This window comes from Trachinotus anak, unplaced genomic scaffold (genome assembly GCF_046630095.1).
Source record: "Trachinotus anak isolate AG129_WGS33_773 ecotype Australia unplaced genomic scaffold, CSIRO_AGI_Tana_v1 ptg000021l, whole genome shotgun sequence".
Classification (NCBI taxonomy): Eukaryota; Metazoa; Chordata; class Actinopteri; order Carangiformes; family Carangidae; genus Trachinotus; species Trachinotus anak.
Genome location: NW_027273872.1, coordinates 12,909,341 through 12,929,975, shown reverse-complemented (window position 1 = coordinate 12,929,975; position 20,635 = coordinate 12,909,341). Strand labels below are relative to the sequence as shown.

Sequence of the window (20,635 nt, the reverse complement as noted above, 5' to 3'; positions counted from 1 at the left end):
TCTCTCTCTCCATCCTGTGTCGGTCGGCCGCTTGGTGCCAACTAAGCCTTGGAGTGTTGGCTCAGTCCCAGTGTGTGTGTGTATGTGTTTGTGTGTGTGTGTGTGTGTGTGTGTGTGTGTGTGTTGGGGGGTACTGGGGCGAGAGACTAGAGGTCAAAGCAGAGGTGAGGTGAGTGAGTGGGTGGAGTGGAGGGGAGGAGGACTCGGTGCCAGCTGGCAGCTGATCACAGAACAAACTCCCCCAAACCTGCCTGAATGTTTTCATTATTATCATTAATATTATTAGAGGTAAAAGTTTTTACGTGGAGCAACTCAAAATACAAATTTTTTTACACTAATAATCAAATCCCATGTTACAGAAACCAACACTGTGTTAGTCCGTCTCTTAACTCTTCCCTCCTGTGTCTGTGGCTCTGAGCTCATTGGTTCCTATTGAAGACATCAATCAGTAAAAACAGCTCACAGACATTTGGTTTCATTCTTTTAAAAGACTCACAAGAGGAAATAGTGCATTTGTTGGGGACTATTTTAAGCAGTGAATTAATCCACAGTTGGAGCTGTAGTGCAGTGATTTCCAAACAGGAGTACTACTGTAACACCTGAAAGCTGCATGTTGTGATTGAGATCCTGTGAAAACTCGTTAGCAGAGAGCTAATGAGTCAAAAGTTTAAACTAGAACGACACTCGGCAGACACACACCTCCACCAAGGCCGACAGTCCGGCACACAGGAAGTGGGCTGAGGCATCAGCTCCACAGCTGTATGAACTGTCTCATTGCTGTTTCACAACCACTGCTGTTATTGTGTCATTGTTTCAGCTGCACGTTGTTTGAAACACTGATGTAATCACTCGTAAACACTGCTGCTGCCATGTGTACTGTTACCTACTATTAATAATAAGCACAACTCCTGTCATTGCAGTTAACAAATACTGATGGACTATCAGTGCTTCACACTTACTGTAACTTGTTATGATGAAATCTAAAGTTAAATGGATTTATGTCTCTATTTATTGTATCATTTTATTTTATGATGTGTGGTTGTGTTGACTACTGTTGAAGACCAAATTTCCCCTTGGAAGCAATAAAGACTTTCTGATCTAATCTAATGCAGATTTAGCATTTTCTTCCAGCAGGTCCAGATAATCATCTGGACCTGGATCTGGATCTGCACCAAACTTAACAAACTCACAGATATGAATCTGATTTTTTTACTTTAATATTCAAACATTGTTTCCTGAGAAACTGGTGAAACTGTTGAAAATTGTCCTATCTCACAATGTTTAGGAAAGTGATTAAATATTCCCGGATCCGCCCCTTTGACCAGATCTGCCCCGAACTGTAATGTGTTTCCCCCATCCCTCCATTAAGTTCGGTGCGGATCAGTTTAGTATTTTTTGTTTAACCCTGCTGACAAACAAAGAGATAACCAGACACCAGTGAAAACATAACTGCCTTGGTGGAGGTAATTTACAGCTAAAAGTAAAGCATATAATGTTCCCAAAATAAAAAAGGTTCTGGTTCTTCAGCCATTTTGATCACGTTTTCAAACAATGTAGAATAAGTCCAGGTTGTGTGAAGACCAGTACAGACCAGAACCTGAAGCAGGCCACAGGCAGCAGGATGGTGTGTGTCTAAATAAACTACAGTGTGTGTGTTCATGATGAAGGAACGTGTGTGACTCGCATATGTGTTTTACCAGTCTTTGACTCTGTTGGCCTTAAGATGTGTTTACTGCCATTGTTTCTGATCAGGAAACAACATGGGTGAGGACGTAAAATAGAAGGTTCACGTCACCTTGTCTTTCTCCACAAAGTCGACGTAGGAGGTCCTCTCGATCTCCACCGGCTGACCCTGTCGGTCGTACAGCGCCAGCACAAAGTGGAAGAAGTTGGACTTCCTCAGGTTGGATGGAGGCTGCTTCTCAAAGTGAGCTCGGGCTAAACCCACTCCACTGAAACACACACAGAGACAGGGGGTGTTATTTTCACCTGCAGTTCAACATGCACCTTCAGGGGGTTGGACAGGTATACAGGTATACATTTGAAAGCAGGTAATAAAACGAGATATGAGAGAAATCTTAGTGAGTTCATTATAATTTGCAAACTAATTTTAGACTTTTTCCTTAAAACGTCTGAAATGTTACACTTGCATCATACATTTGGTACAACCCTAAACATGGAAGTCTATTCTGTGACCTTGTGAAAAAGCAGTTTGAAAAAATAATTTTAAATCAAGGTCCACTTTAGAGATGTGAAAGCTGCAGCTCTGGAAAAAAGTGATTATGTGGATATTGAGTAGATTATTTTGTCAAACTGTCTTTATTTGAATATACTTCTATTTGAATTTGAATTTGAAAAAGCAGTGTGTCATAGGGTTGAGCAGATACTCAATAATATTGAATATTGCAAGATTTCCCACCATATGCAATATTTTACATAATATAATTTTTTTTCTGTTGCTGAGTCCAACCCTCATTTCACTGCTTTCCTTCCTGTACATTGTACCTTGGCATGTGACAAATAAAACTTTGAACTGCTGTTTAGTGGCAGCATCGAATATTTACCTGAAACAAAACATACATTATTATTTAAAAAAATCATACAGAAAACATAATCTTGTGTGTGCATTGTGTCTCTGCAATCTCTGCTTCGCTGCATAAAGTTTTAGGCACTAAACGTAAAGCGAGGATGTTTTGAAAAATTTCATCATGAATAGTTTCATCATGAAGAGTCAACCAGAGGTCAACAGATTCATAAAGTGCTGTGCTGATTTTAGGTGAAACTGTTGTTTGCAGCATCAAACAGAGTCAAGTTAAACAAAGAACATGGGCCTATACTTCAAATGAATTCTGGTGAGCCCCAGGGCTCCATGTTGGACCCATTGTTTAGTTTGTAAACACATTTTATATGAAAAAACTATTTCATATGCAGACGATACAGGTTTATTCTGTTGAGGTAAGAATTTGAAACAACCTTTGGACACTGTTGAAAATAATTAAAGGCTCTGAAGACTTGAAGTAAAACTTTCACCCCAAAAAATATGAATGATGAAACCGAAGGCATCTGAGATACAGATTTTGGGCATAATTAAAAAACAATAAATTATCACAGAAGCTACATATAAATTATATCAACTGCAAAACATCTTATATATAAGGGGTGTCATTATGCCCCTCACACTGTTATTGACTGTGTATAAGTGGAATAAATATAATAAATATATAAATTCAGCCATAAGAGTTGTAAACAAAACTATTCAAGAGCCAAAGAACCATCTGTTTATTATATTGATAATTTAACTGACCCAAATGAACCAAGTTGATAATAATATATTTTTAAATAATTTAATGATTTATTAAATTATTAATGAAATTGATTTTGTATCAATTCATTTTTTAAAAGGTAATCAATCATCATTGATTATCATCATGTGACAATCACAAAGTCAGTGGTCATCCCACTGTTGATTTAATGAATTTCCTTATTGTCTGAATCAGATCCATCATGATAATTACTGAATACGAGAAATATAAAAAAGCCTTTAACTGAATGTGTGAATAGAAAAATATCATTGAGACAATGTCCGCTGCCGATTTTAGTAAAAGTGGATAAAAATCCATGTTGATCCTGAAATAAAATCGATGCTCCTGCAGGAAGTGACTTCTGCTCTCAGCCTGGAGAACCTCAAAGAGTCCAAAGGGGAAAGGCTCAAAACAGCAGCCGAATATTTTTACATCAATCTCATTTTCCTGCTCGTTTTGTTTCCTAAAACACTTTATGATCAATATGATCGCCAGGGCATAGACAAATATTTATTCATGCTCAGGGTTTGTTTTTGGAAACTCGCCTGCTCTCTCTCTGCCCCTGTGTTTCCCGGCTCAGGGGTGTTTTCCCCAGACAGCAGATTAATACAGCCGTGACCTTTCTGCACCACCATTACCAATGCTTAATGCCTCATTTGTAGGCCAGTTTGTTGAAAGCTAATTCTTCCGACTCGCGGCGTTTGGCTGAGTGGACGCTGGAGTCAAGAGTCTGCAGAGGAGCTCCAGGAGGAGGGGGAGGAGGAGGAGGACGGCAGCTCAGGTGTGCGGGTCAGGTGAGAGGCTCGGTGGGAACGAAAGCAGCTGAGTGTCAGTGTTAACATAACAACAACGCAGCGCAGCACACTTCAACACTCACTCACTGATATTTTCACTGACTTTCTGTGTGAAAAAACATCTGTAAGCATCTGTTTTCATCCATTGCTATTTTCATACACCTGTCATACAACACTACAGAGGTGGAGGGAGCCTGTCAACTAGTTGCAGATTAATTTCCTGTTGATCGACTGACTTTTTAATTAACCGATCATTTCAGCTCTTTAATTTCTACAGTATGATACAAAATCATTAAGATCAGCTCCACCTCATATTTTCAGCATTCTGTTGCTGATTTTTCTGAGGTTAAGGTAAAGGATGCTATTTGAACTATTTGATTCTTCAGTTTTCAAGCAAAAACTTTTTTTTTTAATATGATGTTAATGACAGTGAAATATCATATATAACTGTTAGCTGCAGCTCTAATGTATTAAAAATAAACATTTAAGCATCTACATGTCTTTTTTTTTGTTTCCTTAATTCTGGCGCTAGTCAATATTTTCAGTTTATCTCCAACTCTGCAGAGTTTTTCAGCCTCTTTTAGCTCCTAGTTTTGGTTTTGCAGCAGTTTTGAAAAAGTCAAGTTAAACAAGTCTTTGCATTTGTGAGACAAAACAAACTACACAATTTTGTTTTGTGCAATGACTGTGTTCTTCTAATCTAACTGAGAGTCTGTTTGGTTTCACTTCATTGATTTTGTCTCACATCAGCTTCACAGTGAGTTTCACCTCAGTGTTTATCTGTGCTACACAACTTCACTGCTCTGGTTCCCTCTCACCGCTGTAAACTGCCTCTGTCCTGCTCAGACAGACACTGTCAGAGAGGAGCTGGAGGAGACCAAACACAGAGCTACAAGAGAGGGAACACAAACAGAACAACACATGAATCATCATGTTGATCTGTAGCCACTGGTTGTGGAGATAAACAACTGTTTGACAGAAAGTATAACACATCAACTAAAGACATGAAGATATGTTGTGTATTTAGAGCAGATTTAACCGGTCAGCTGTGATGCTTGTTAGCAGCAGTGAACTTAACGTCTGTCGTGTTGATCAGAGAAATAAGTTGATTTCAGAGTTGTGTTTCTGTAAGTTGACTTATACCAACCAGCATCAGAGCTGTTTGAACAAATCAGAGACGTCTCTTCATATTTACTGTGTGTTTGTTTAGCTTTTAGTATCTTTTATTTTTGTTTTGCTGTAATATCTGCATCATATCAGTGTTACGGCTCTGCCTCCCAAACCTCTACTTACAAAGAAAAGTACCTTTAACTCAGATTTCTTTGTTTTTATTTGTAAAAACATGATGAAGACAAAAACCTGACACACCTTTAGGTTTTTAAATTTGCCAAAAAAAAAATTACTAGCAAACAGTGAGACAAACGGTGAATTTGGCACCTGTTTCATCCTGAACGCCATCAAAGCATCACTTCCACCACTAAACCAGCCCATTATCCCAATTACACACAATGCTCTGCAGCCGATCGCCACGGTGACGACGCCGCCGCTCATCCTCTCCTCTCTGCTCTGCCTCCACTCAAAAAGCTCGTTAGCATTATTATTATTTCAATTATGCTAATTGCGGCTGCATCCACTCGTCGCAGCGGCTCATATCCGGCTGTTAGCACTTGGCACAAGGTGTAATAAAAACAGTATCGATGGCACACGGCTCGCTCGAACATGCCCAGAGTGTAAATCACACGCCAACAGCCAGAGAGGTTAAAAATAAAACACACACACACACACACACACACACAGAACAAACACAGAGAGGCAAACGAGGGCCGTGGCCGCACGTTTCCACCGCAAAACCTGAAATTAAAGGTCAGCGGGAGTCGTGTATAGCGCTCTGCAAACAATTACTGAGCAAGACAGCCGGGCCTCGGTGAGTCAGTTCATATCCACTCACACAAACACACACACACACACTCTGAATAAATTCACTGCCTGAATATTGCAATAAAACCTGCAAGGTTCATCTTCTCTCTCCTGGGATTTAGGGAGGATCAGCCATCAGCCAGTGATCCCAGCACAGAACCCGGTTTTCTGCTGGTTCTACACCTGCTTCACCTTCAGGCTGTTTGTCCAGACTTTGTTCAAAACATCCAAACTTTACTTTTAATAGTGAGATATTAATAGTTTAATAGTGGAGATCCAAACGCTTCCAGAGAGGACACAGCAACATGCAGGAAGTTTCAGTGCAAACATCTCGTAGCTGCAGTGAACAACATGGTGGATGAGATGCTGTTGTTAGGTTCAGTCAAAGGTCTCGTAGCCGTCGTAGACCACGAAGGCCGAACTGAAATGAGATGGTCTGATCTATGGAGGATTTTCGCTTTGCGTCACCAGCTGTTCCCGCCCTTACTATTGCTTCACAAAGCCCTGCTCCTGTTGCCTAGAAACCATGACAACACAAAACTTTTTTTTTTTCCACAAAAACTTGAGGCTTTAAGGCCCTTGTTTTTTAAAATGTTGTACCATTACTGTTCACCACTGAATCCCAATAGCTACACCCAATGCTCATGTTGTTTGCTGTCATATTATTTTCATTACTGGCATGCAATGAATTTTGGGATAGGCTGGGACACCAGGACCTATTTCTCTGAGGTCATAGCAGAAATGCAAAATGCAAAAACAAATGCAAAAATACAGCCTCTGAAGGATGCAGTCCCTGAGCTGGGACACAGCCAATGTATGCTCTAACCATACATCCATGGCTCTAACCCTCCGTGTGCTCCTCCATAACTGACCAGACCTGCAACAACAACCTGTTACTTCAGTTCCTACTGTGGCTTCACAGTCTGGAGACTTGGCCGAGTTAAATCAAGGATCAATAAATCTGAACAGCATCACTCAGGCATGTCTGTCGAAATAAAAACAGGCCTGATTGAAAGAGTTTGGTTAAAGCTCATGTTTGATTCTGTCCTTTGCTCCATGTCAGACACTGTTCTGTCTGATCTTCACTGTCTCCCTCTGAACTCTACACTTTTCTATAAAGACAAACATCCCAATAAATAACCTTAAAAAACTTTATTAACCTAAAAGACTTGTCATTTTAACTGGTGCAAATAATTGATATTAAGAGAATAACTGATCAGGAGCTGGCATGAGGAACAAAACACTAATCTGTGATGATTATTGGTCAAATCTGTTGCCCAGGAAGGGACACTGAACTATTCCTGTACAGTCACTTCTTACTGTGACTCCACAGAAACAAAACCTTCCCAGAAAAATCAGCCGATCAGTGTTGTGATCATATCGAACAGTTTGTCAGGTGTCAGTGGATCCTCTGTCTCTTCCTCTGAATCTGCAGAGAGCTGGACGTTCACTCTCACACTTCATATTCACCCTCTCTCTCTCACACACACACACACACACACACACACACACACACACACACACACACACACACACACCATGACATTAATCAAACAGGAGATGGAGTGTGACGGCTGTTTGAGTCTTTAACCATTGTGGCCTGCTGCCTCATATGCACTCACACACACACACTCACACACACACACAGGACTAATGAGCCATACAGCATACACATACACATACACACACACACACACACACACACACACATCTGGCTGGCTGCCAGGATGTTAATCAAATAAACTGTGGATGTTTAAATCTGATTCAGTGGGACACAACACACAGATGCGTACACACACACACACACACATACATCACAGTTACACACTCAACACTAGAGGTTGCGACTTGAGTCTAAATTTTAATCTGAGCAGAATCCAAACCAGAATTGACATAGTCACCTCACACTGACTGGATGCTAACAAATGCTAACAGACGCTCTCCCTCTCTCTCTCTCTCTCACACACACACACACACACACACACACGGCTGTCTTCTAAACGTGTTTCAGCTGCAACTCATTAGTTAATATTACATGGCTAATAAGTGTGTGTGTGTGTGTGTGTGTGTGTGTGTGTGTGTGTGTGTATGTGTTCATCTCAGATGTCTGTAGTCATTACATCATTGTGAATTCACTGATAAATCAAATCTAGAGGTGCACAATAAGTCGATTGAGTGCTTTTTTCGTCATTAAATGACAGAAAAGAGTCAAACTCAATGATCAATAATTAACACCAATCAATCATTATCAGTACTAATCTTGCATTGCCACTTAGTTAATGAGCAAATGAAAAGAAAATGTTGCATTATACTGAATCCGTTTGACTTGTTAAAACTACCAGATTCCTTTGGAAAAATCACCTATCTAACAATTTGTGTTTCTTTAAGTAAACACGTGCATATAACTCTGTAACTTCTTGGACTCACTTTAGTTTTGAACTTTGTTTTCATAAATCTAACAAAGTAAAGTAACTAAAGGTAATCAGACTACATGAACAATGATCCTTTATATTTTAGTCAAACTTCTTTTGCTGCAGGAACAAACTGACATTCTACTGTTTTCCATGTTGACTTGAGGATGTCGACTCCATCAGAAATGCATTGTGGGAGGTTTTTTTTTGTCCGCTGTGGGTTCGATGTCGGCGGCGGTGCCGTCGGGAAGGAAACGCCCGCTGACTGATTTCCATTTGTGCACCTTAATAGTGTGTGTCATTCCTAATTAGGGCGACTGGCTCGGGGAAACAGTGGCTCGGTGCTGGAATGGCTGCTCCTGTCATGCTGCAATTACCAACAAATTAGTCTTTAGACTGAGGGGCTTCTGCGCACACTCACACACTCCTGACCGTGTGTGTGTGTGTGTGTGTGTAAGCAGTATGTGTGCTAATTAGTACGTTCTGTGAGGTGTTCAATGTGTGAAAATGCATCTAAGTGTAAAAGCAGACGAGGTTTCACGGACGTCAAGCTCCAACCTGCAGCTGTTTGTTCTGCAGCTTCACCTTCAGCTCAACAATACTAACAAGACTCACACTAATACACATATTAATATTAATAATACCGAAATAAGCAACAGGGAAACTGCTGAAGCTGCTCCGTCAACAATAAAATCATTAACATTTATAATCCAGTAGGATGTTGTAGTATTAAACTCACACAGTAAGTCATCTGCAGAGAGTAATAGTCAAACTCTAGTGGTGTGGTGCACTCAGGCTTCAGTACATTAGTTTCTGGTTGAGCAACGTAATCTGATTACTGACTCTGTTACTCTTGTAATATTTTGCTGTATTTGTTGTATTAAGACAAGAAAAGAAGAAAAAGGAAATTAATGTGCACATGAAATGTAAAATGGCTGATTTTTAAAATGGAGTTTGGTGGATTTAACCAACAAGTCAAATCAACAGCTTCCCTTCCCTTTTAATTTCCCTTCACTTCATTTCAGTCTTTTTCATTCATTAATAAATCTCTGGTCAGTGTGGTGCATTCAGGGCTTCAGTAATGTAATGGGACCTTTGCAGTGGAAATGTAAATGTAAACACACACACACACACACACACACACACACACACACACACACACACACAATATCTGATTTTGGTGTTTGGTGGATTAGACTGCTCTAGCAAGTTATACTAGTAGTTTAATTCCAAAGTGCTTGTCTATTCAACATCTCTTGTTGATGTGGTGCATTCATGGTTTTAGTAAAAAAGATTTACTTGTAAAGTAATGGAACTGAGTGAGTCAGAGAATTTTTCTCTATTTGACATAATACAACAAAGTGGAAAAATTAAGAAAAAAGAAAAGTAAACACAAAATAACTGAAAGAAATAAAAGGTGATTTTTCAAATGAAGTTTGGTGGATTAAACTGTTGTGTCAAAGTAGCAGTTTAATTCCAAAGTGTTTGTCATCAGATTCTTTAAGATTCTTTTTTCATTTATTCAACATCTTGCTGATGTGGTGCATTCATGGTTTCAGTAAAAGAGTAATGAAATCTGCTGACATCCAGTTATTTGCAGAGGATTTATCTCTATTTGATATGATAAGACAAAGTGAACAAATAAGAAAAAAATAGTAAACACAAAATGTCATAGAAAAGCTGTAAAAAAAATTAAAAATAAAGAAAAAAAAACCTGATTTTTTAAATGAAGTTTGGTGAATAAAGCTACTCTAACCAATAAACCAATAACCAATAAAGTATCACCGTCATTCACAGATTCAGTTCACTGACTCTGGTCTGCGTGGTGTGTTCATAGTTGGATGACGTCCAGTAGAAAATGAATTTCATTTGCAGGTGAAAAAAAAAAAAATCTAGAATATTTGAATATGAACTGATTCAGTTTGGATTCAGGTTTATTTGGATTTGAAGGATTTTTCACATCTTTGAGGTTTTCCTGTGATGTTTGTTTTAATATTTTAAATCTCTGCTCTCAGGATGGATGCTGTACAGCTGTGTGTGTCCTTTAGTCAGCTGTTTCCTCCACCCTTTACCCTGTCACTCTCTCTCAAACACACACGCAGGCCCTGGCCAGTCACCTGCTCCTCTCAGTCGCAGCTCTCGGGTTAATTGTTTGCAGCTTTTTTGTGCATCAGTGCCCGTGAGGCGGCTGATACTCAGCAGAGGACGCGAGGAGACAAAGAGCCACTGCGTTCAAGTGTCGTCGGTTTATTTACACAAGAGTCGACTTCACTTCCACTGCGGGGACGAGGAGGACGACGTGTCGGGGAGAATTTACAGTAACAAGGCTGACGTGGCATCTGCTGGCTGTTTAATTATCTAACACGTTTTTTAAGGTGGCGTTCAGGAGGGTTTAATTGTGTGTACATGAAGGGGGTGGGGGGGTGGAGGGAGGTGTTGACAAATGCAAATGCAGGAGGAAGTGCACTTTCTCCTCTCCCAGGTGGAAAAAAGACATCAAGAGGGTAGAACACAAAGAGGCGGTGAGGAGTCAAGGCCTCAGCTGACCTCTCCATCATCCCTGAGTTATGGCTCTGTGATAAAAAGTCTCTCAGCGCTCAGATCCATCACTGCCAGACTCCATGGATCTGTCTCTGCGTACAGAAGGGGATTTTTCTCCCTCCTAAACCCTCCCACCCACCCTGCAAACTGCCACTGGGGAGCGCCGAGCCGAACGCCACACACCCGATGATTGAGCTGGTGACGAATGACGCCACCGACCAAGTGGGGAATCCCCTGGTCGACGATTATTCACCTCATCCAAACCCTACCTGAACTCCCCCCCCCCCCCCCCCACTGAGTCTGGGAACCTGTAGTTTATTACCCCCCTCCCCCTTTAACCTCAGAGGACAAAGATAGGGCGTGGAAGGTAGGATCACTCACTCTGCTCGCTGTTTTTTTCTTCACTGTACAGAAGTGTCAGGGAGGGTCGAGGGAAATCTGTTCACCTCAAGCCTCAACACACACACACACACACACACACATACACTGCAAGAAATATCCTCCATTCTAACACTTTATTTCATCTCGTATTGAGCCCTAAAAGTCAACAACTGCAAAAGATCTATGAAAAATTAAACAGTTTCAAGTCTTCATTCATTAAAGCAGACAATCGGTGTGTGTGTGTGTGTGTGTGTGTGTGTGTGTGTGTGTGTGTGTGTGTGTGTGTGTGTGTGTGTGAGAGGCATGAAATGACGTCTGGTCTTGGAAACTTTCTGAAGCAGTTTGTTTTACTGCTTCACTTTTTTTTAACAGCACATTGAACTTTGTCACAGACAGAGCGATAAAGTCTCAGACTTATTTAAGTGTTTTCACATTGATCATGAAAGAGACAAACACATTTAGTGTCTGAACTGAAACAGCTGCACTACAACTTTATCTGAACATATTTAGAATAAATCCCAGAAGATATGAACAAGCCTAATAATCTGATTAGTTGATATTTGGTTTACAGTTACTTGGGGGATTTGTAGACTGTTGATTGTACAATTTGAGGTTAGGACGCCAAACTAGGAGTGGTGTGTTGATTTCGAGGGCATGAAATGATCAGATTTTTATCTCTACCGCACTAAATTAAGAGGCGTAAAGAAACAGGTACAAAGGTCCCCCAGTGGCTCATCTGTTAGAGTGCATGCCATTGAGGCTCAGTCCTAACCGCAGTGACCTGGGTTTGAATCTGTCTCAGGCCCTTTGCTGCATGTCGACCCCTCTCTAACTTCCCCCACTCTCTCTCACTGTCTTTATCGTAATAAAGACAGGAACAAACTGATGTCAAGTGAAATGGCTGCACAGGTCTGGGGACTAAGTGTTCTCGATTCTGATAAATTTCAGCCGCGCCAGATCACATTCATTTTTCAGACATTTCTAGAAGTTTTAGTTTTTTTGTGAAATTTACAGCTTGAGTTTTCCAAGCTTCTAAAAATGATTCAGACAAAACATAAAAAGAGGAAACAAATCTAAACAGGCTGCTCACGTGATGTAGAAGTCACAAAGGCAGACCTGAAGTGTTTCAGTAACACAATGAAGTCAGGTTAACACAGAGGTGAAACCTGCGGACAGAGAGATTATACATGTCTTCTAACGCTACTTTGTCTAAATCGTCATCAGCTCTTCTGCAGAAAAAACTTCTGTATCTATAAAAACTATTTCTAACAGAATAAGTTTAAACCGTCTTTAAACCACAGTAATAATGTGACCAACAGTCTCCCACTTACAGCATGCCGCCAAACAGGAATAAAACCAACCTAACATCATGTCATTTACTGCTTGTCGTCATGAAACTGATGTGAAAGTGTATCAGTGACTTCTCTCCAAGGAGGGAGGGGGTGTCCCTCGTTAATTAAGGCCTCAAAGGCAAAAAAAAAAATCCTCAAATCCATCAGTGAAGCAGAGAAAACATGACTGCTCTTTGTTACCACCTGAATCCTCGATCAGCTCTGTCTGAACATGTCTGTCAACATCAGCATTAACCTCTGGATGACACGGTGTCGTCAGTTTAAACGACCGATGAAGCAGCTGAAGCAGCGAGTTACACGTCTTCGGACATGAAACCTGTGCTGAGAAAACAGGCCGAGCTACATCTGGTGTCCCTCACTGAGCTGTGATCAGTCCGTGTGTTTTCAGAGGTCTGCTCATACACAAAGTGACGGCCGTGTAAACCTACCGTCCCCTGCTCAAGTCTCACCTCTCTACTGTTCACAACATATCCCATATTTCAAAATAAAGCAACAATATCCTGTCTCCTTACGTGACGATACACATACTGATTATGTAGGTAAAGACGCAAATACATACACTATGTGACACACACACGCACACACACACACACCACTGCAGCAAAGCCCTGACCTCTGGCCTCCTGCATACCTTCACAAGAACAAGAGTGTAAAAAAAACCTACATGTGAATTCAGCTTATTCTCGACACGGCTTGTTTTCTGTATTCAAATACGTGTGAGATTTTTAAGGCTGAGATTCTTCTCTCACTTCTCTCTCTAAAATATGAACATGTAGACAAAATGTTTTGTTTTTTTTTCATCACTTTAAACAGCATCAGGTTCAGGTCCAGCTGGAACCTTTGCTGCAGGTCCCCCTCTAAAGGGGGATCAGGATCCTTTTAAAACAGACAGAAGTATTTCTGTGGATGTTTTGGTTTATGTACATCAGCTGTGTACGAGAAAGTGACACAAGTTTGATTCCTGTGATTTTATTATAAACCCCTCTGTGATGAGGCTCTACAGGGACTGAACGAGCTCACTGCAGAGGAACCTGCGTCTTCCTCCTCAGCCGCTAAAATACAACACAACAAGACTTGTTCACACATAAAAGCAAACAAACACAAATGTGGATTTACACTTTTTCTGCACAACAAAACCACAAAAAGGAAAAACATGAATCTCAAATCTGTGCGTGTGTGTGTGTAACACAACAAACTGACACCGACATGGATCCAGACACACACACATTTCACTACACGATGTTCAACAGCAACAGCACAAAGCACAAACACTCACTTATCAGACAGTTTCATTAATGATGTGTCTACAGATGAATAATCCACAATCTACAGGGTCTCCTCTGGAAACAACACAAACACCAAACTGACGACGGCTGCAGCAGAAACACTCTGATTATAGACCATCAGCTTCCCTTAAACACACACTTTAAATAAATAAATCCCTTAAACACACCTTAAACACATTCATGTTAAAGCATCAGAGTTAAAGTTACTCATTCACTTTTTACACTTCAACATTCATTTAAGGCGATTTTTTTTCAGACTAAACTCAGACACTAGCACACCAACACACACTCAGGTTGATTTCCACCTTAAAATAAACTCGAGAGACGTAAACAAAGAGTCATTTTGCTTCTATGTTACAACCTATTTCTTTTATATCTATGTTTCAAATGTTTGGCATATTATATTTTTATTTTGCTGTTAACTCAGCGATGACACCGTGTTCTTGTGCAAAACGTCTCCTCTGATTGGTCAACAAACCTGTGATTTTTTAATAATTGTTATTTATGACAAGCTAGTGAAGTAAAACCTGTGATTCTTATCGCGACGCTGCAGATGCATCACTTGGTTCCTGATTCGCAGGAAGAATTTGCGTCTGTGAGTTTTGCTTCATTTCTGGGATTCCTGGTTTATGCTTAGTAGTTGATTTGATCTCAAATAATAAATATAATAATATGTCAGATTTCAGCTGTTGTGATCAGAGCTTCAGGAATTATTTCAGGGCTTGATTAAAGAGCTCAAGCTGCAGACAGATACAGTGGTGTGGACAGAATCAAGATCAGATTCAGAGGATGTTTTCTCCTCATTGGACTTTTTATTGGAATTAAACCTACGTTCCGATTTCCTTTGCAGCTGGGGATCTGCTGGGTTTCTTTTCCTCCTACTCTTTAATTCATTAGTTAATTATCTTTTTTCGTCACCGTGTCTTGTGGTCACATCTTCTCCTTGGACCCTAACACAAGCAAAGATCTACCTGTTGTCATGCACCTGAACTTTTCTTTAAAATAAAAAAACCAAAACAACCTGACTCAGTAAAATGAGTGTGAATTTAAAACATGTACATTTGAAGGTGACGTGAAGTGAATCTGGTGCGGACTTCCTCTATGATTCAGCCTGATCAGGTAACGATCACTGATCAATTCATCAGGTGCTGCTGATGAATAGTTTGTGAACGCAGCTCCAGTCTACACATGGGAAACGGGTTAAACTCTCTAACTTCATATCACACGTTTCCACCTCTCCCTCTCACCGTGTCATAATAACTCTGTCACTACTCCAGCTGTTTCCTCTGCTCATCACACACACTCTGTTGTCCAGATGTTGATGTTCGACTGCTTGTGAACTTTTTTATTTAATATTTATTTAATAATAATAATAATTGATTTCATTGTCTTTATTTGTTTGTTCTACTTTATTTTGACATTCAGACTTTTCTTCTTCTGTCTATTTAAATTGATATTGTTGATAAAATAGCTTCTTATGAATCTTCCATAAAACCTTTAGAATATATATTATTCTATTTTATTCTACTGGTTTCACATAGGCTATAAAATCACCTTGTTTTGTCTCAGATTTTCTCTCTCTGTTCATGTCGATGTCTGATGAACAAGACGTTGTGTCTTTCATTAACTCAGTCCTGACAGTTTGTGTTTCTCAGTGTGTATCCAACATCTGCACATCTTTCCAGAGGTGGGATCCTCCTTCATCTGAACCAGACTTTGGACTGTAAATCTCTCTGACATGTGGTTTTGAGGTGTATTAATAAAACTGACTCCTTGTGTATGGTTCAAACAAAACACACACTTGTCCAGTTGCCTCATAACGAAGCTTTACAAACACAAAAACACCACAAATCTCCAGCTTCCCCTCAGAAAACCGACAGAAACAGAACCAGATCAGCAGTGGAGTTTTTCCTCGTCTGAGTCCAGACTCTGACGACAGTTTGTGTCGCACGCTGTTCACATTATAAAAACCTCAGAGACAAATCTATGAAATGAGACTTTGTGATTTAAATCTGTGTTTTCTTGTGAAAACACGACTTGAATGAAACTGTCATTTATCTGTCCAGTTCCCTTAAGACAAAGCTTTACAAGCACAAGATCTGCAGCCTGCTCTCAGAACTCATCATCATCATCATCATCATCATCACCTGCCACGTTACATAAACCCTTAAATCCATGAATTTAACGTCTTATCTTCCTTCACTTGTTAAATCATTAAATTTAGATCAGACGTCTCAGGATGTTTTCTGCTTTATTTACATCATATATCATCCTGTTTTTTCTCAATGTAAATCTACTACTTGTCAGTTTTATCTACACAACATCTACTGTCTGTCCGTCCTCATCGTTCTCACGTTCTCCTCCTTCTTATTAAATGTTCTTTAACGGAACCGAGGATCTGATGACGGCGTGTGTGATACAGATTATGACTCTTAATTTGTAAAATGTGATTTTTGGCTTAAACACACACCATTAAACGTCGACATCTTCCTTCCCAGCAGAGAACACACCACAACACACACACACTCTCATACACACTTAAGTCAGTAAAGCTGAATGTTTCATTATCATTCATCTTCCTCAGAGAGAAGCAGAAACTCCACAGATCTGTAGCTACAGAGAAACAAACCGACGACATCAGCAGGCAAAAAAAAAAAAACAACCTAATTTTCATCTCTTCACACTCAGGCTTCTACAGAAGCCTCAAAATCAGTTTTAACATCTCGTCCTCAGTTAAAGTGTCAGAGAGACTAAAGTCAGACTGGGGAGCTTCAGGGTCAGAGTCACTGGATAATCAGAGTTTTCATGTGTTCACAGTGAGACGCTGCCCTGACCAAGAGCCTCAGATGAGATGAAGCTCAGAGCTGAGGGGAGACGCGTTTGTCTCATACTAACATTCAGTCCTAAACACATGACGACTATTATTGTCGTTGGAGTCTGGATCATAGATTCTGGTCGCGACTGGAGATCTGGTCTTTTACTGTGAGGACAGGGGAGCTGTGTGGTCTCGTCTTTTCCCGCCTCTCTCTGAGGATGTCTGTTGTACAAACTGTGAAACCCTCAGAGACACTCTGAGGCAGCTGTAATAAACGTGACTTTGTTTGCTGTCTGTTTAACATTCATGTTGTGTTGACATTTGACAGAGATTCACTTCATATTTAACCTATTTATCAACATAGAGAAACTAACAGTGTGTATTCTCCCTTCTCCTTCCAGACCAAAACTCCTATTTATACATTTTACAATTTCATCTGCATTTATAACCATTAGCTGATTGATTGCCTCTGGTTCTGATAATCAATCAAAATCTGATCTTTTTTTCTATTATCATTTCTGAGTTGAGCTGTGATTATAGCCTGCATCATCAGACATTTCAAGATGTGAGCTTGGACTACGGCAAACTGTGAGGGACATTTTCTTGTATTTGCTGGGTTTCTTTAGACCAAATTAATGATCAGTCAATTTGGAAAATAACTGTTAGATGAATCAATAATGAAAATAATCCTAAGTTGATTTAGATTCTGATGGTTTGTTTTTACTGTTCTCACCTGAACCTGTAGCTGATTCAATTTCAGTCTCATCAACATTTGGACTTTAATGTTTCACATGAAGTGATTTTAATGTCTTTACAGAATTAAATTGGACTGTTTGTGCTTTGATGCAACAAGAGCCTGGGATCAAATTTACTAATTTACATACAAGCTGTTTCTTTACAAAAAAAAACAAAAAACAAACAAAAAAAAAAAAACAGGTTTAAGGAAATTAAACTGAATCTAATCTGTTAGGTTTTGTTGGAAATCTTGCTGCAGGTTTTTAAAGATGAAATGTGATAAATTTGCATTTTTCTGTACAAAACAAACCTGAACTCATTTTAAAGCCACAGAAACCAAGAGGAGCTGTGTTCAAGTTAAACCTCGGTGTGAGGGACGCGGTAGAGCTTCATCAGACTGTTGATGGATTTTCTCTCTCCGTGTTCAGGTGGTTTAAACCTGCAGATCCTGCATTGATTTATTTGAGTAAACGGTCAAATTTCACTTTGGCTCGCCTAAGTCTCCCGGAGAGAGACGCTGAAGCTGTTCACACCTGAAACTCTCATTATTAACGCCACATTTACCACAAAAACTCTGCAGTTTGAAGACGCAGGAGAAATTTTCTGACCTTTCAAAACTCTGAAATTGAACGCTACTTTTTTCTTAAGCTGCATATACATTTTTAAATTAAACTATTGATTCTTGGCTTTTTAATTTAGTTTCTTCAGACACTTCTGGCTTTGAAATTAATATTTATTTTTTTTAAAAATCTAAATTGTCCTTAAATCGGCCTGCAGTACAGTGGATGAATTTCTGAGTGAAACTCCGTGTGTCTGCTCGGCTGCGTCACGGAGGTCAAACACGATTTTTATGCTGCTGCAGAACATTTTAATTTAAGCTGTGTCCGTGTTAAATTTGTTTTAATTTCATCGGCGAGTTTGGTTCAATAATAAAATTGTGCTTAAACTCGCCGGAAAAACCGGATCCACCGCTGAAGAATTTATAATCTAACTCGTTTGGTGATTAGAGGAAAACACTGTGTGATTTAATTTAATAGTCATTAACTAATTCCTTTGATTATCTTCTGAATAACATTTAAATATTCTCACAGATCGCCAAAGAACAGGCGCATTCAGCGGCTGCAGCTCCGCGCTCGTCCCGCCGCCTCTCTGCGCTCTTTGCGCACGGCGTGTTTGTGCAGCACCAAACCGCGCGTCATATTTGTTTAAATGAATAATCGGAGCCACTGTGTGGGAGATGTTAACATTATTTCAGCTTCACATTTGGTTTATAAAGACACGTGGGAGCGGGGAAATGATTCGGCGCCGGTCCCCGCTCGCACCGGGCATCCGGTGAAGCTGAATCCGCTGCAGAGGAGGAGGGAGACGGTGAGACGGGGCTGCCGCTCAGCGCTGAAACCATCGACCCTGCTGCTGTAAATCACTGCGAAAAACACTGTGAATCCCAGGATTTCACGTGTGATGTGTCTTGAGCTTTTTTTTCTCTCTCTAAATATTTTTGTTTTATTTTTTCTGAATTACGACCATGTCAGTCTGAATCGATATTGAGAGGAAACCAGGAGCCAGACTCTCCAGCTGATGCTTGTGTGTTCTCTGACAGTTTACACTGAAACTTTTAGAGTCCGAGGTTTTCAGCTGATTCTTTTTTTGCCGTGTACTCTGCTCGTCCTGTTGGTTTAGTTTGATGTTTTCTCTTTTTCTCCAGTAACAAACTAACTCTGCTGTAGCTGCACTTAAACTCTCTGCAGAAGCAGAATCAGTCATGTGGCTGCGTTTAACTTAGCTTTGGTTTTAACTCGCTGTTTCATGTCTCTGACTGAACCGGACCCTCCGTGCAGGTCTCATGCGGATCCTGGAGGACGCAAACAGGACTTTCACCTTCACGCTGGAGTTTTCTAACTGTGGCGTTAATCGACCGATTGGCACCGGAGAGCAGACAGATGCAAAGTTGCATGGTTTCGGTGATATTTTTACCTCTGGGCCGCTGTGTTGGCGTCCAAAATCCCTGCGCCCTGCATCCAGGAACGGACCGGGGTCATGCCGGTGGGGAGCGGCTCCTCCTTCATGGTCAGGGCCCCCCGGGGGAGGCTGTCCTGGATGGAGAACATCAAAGTGTCCTTCTGGGAGCTTTGTCTTCACCAGAAACAAGAAAGAATAAGAAGAATAATCCTCCCTGTACCAGCCACTCAAAAAAGCCAAAGGACCACCTGGATTAAGGTGGAGAAAAGAGGAGCGATGAGGAGGAGGAAGGAGGGGAGGAGGAGGGGTGGGGGACACACCAGCGAGCTTCCCCAAAGTACCGGGTCCTGATCCAGAGAAGAGCCCCGGATCCCTCTGGGTTTCTTCGGGGTTGTTTTAGATCCCAGCCCCAGCTCGCAGCAGCCCGGGCTTTAAAGCGACGTCTCTGTGAAGTTAAAAGAGGGCGGAGAGAGGAGCGGAGAGCGGGGAGAGCATCTCAGAGGAGCCGAAGCAGAGAGACGGAGGAGAATCAGCCGGGATCCGGAGCGCCTGACGCCGGGAGAATGGAGCAGGGAGAGCCGGGGATCAGAGGGAGGCGAGCAGCCGCGGATTGTGGAAAAATGAAAAGTGGGATAAAAAAACAAGCCACTGCTTCAAAAAGGAGTAAAATGAAATGATTAGCAAACAAGAGGGAGGGACGGACCGTAGAAGGCTGCGGCTCCCGGGGGAAAAGGGGGATTGGGCAGCGAGAAATCTCATCCCCTCCCTCCCCGGCTCTTTATGACTCCTCTGTCCCGGCGGAGAGCTGCTTCTCCCGGGGTCCGGGGCTCCGGAGCTCCCGGGGGACCGGCGTGGACCAGGAGGGGGCGGGGACACGACCAAATAAGGGCAGCTCCTTTGAATACTGGTCGCGCCTCTGGCGTCTCATTGGCCAAAGTCGCGCGTTGCGTCACTGTTTTTCAAAGCTCACGCCAAATAAGGGTTTCCGCGTGTTCGACCGCGTGCACTGTAAGAAATGAGGTTCGACTTGAAGTTTTGAAGTGAATCAAAACAACAGAGAGAGATCAGAGGTGATGACAGGAGCAGGTCTGAGCGCTGGAGGTGCACAGCGGCTCCAGGACGGAGACTTTCAGACGTTTTGA

The 20,635-nt window shown here is 41.1% G+C and overlaps 1 protein-coding gene across 3 annotated transcripts in view; it reads right to left on the bottom strand.

Annotated features, from left to right (window-relative positions):
- The window catches only part of LOC139605838 (transcription factor COE3-like), a 150,326-nt gene extending 130,010 nt beyond the window's left edge, over positions 1-20,316 (bottom strand). For all 3 annotated transcript variants that reach the window (XM_071457680.1, XM_071457682.1, XM_071457681.1), the window contains exons 1-2: positions 19,509-20,316; positions 1,796-1,952 (exon numbers count right to left, since the gene is read on the bottom strand). In XM_071457680.1, the coding sequence (XP_071313781.1) occupies positions 1,796-1,952; positions 19,509-19,642 (291 nt within the window). In that variant the 5' untranslated portion in view covers positions 19,643-20,316. The remainder of the gene's footprint in view (positions 1-1,795; positions 1,953-19,508) is intronic.
- Positions 20,317-20,635: the final 319 nt, after the last annotated feature.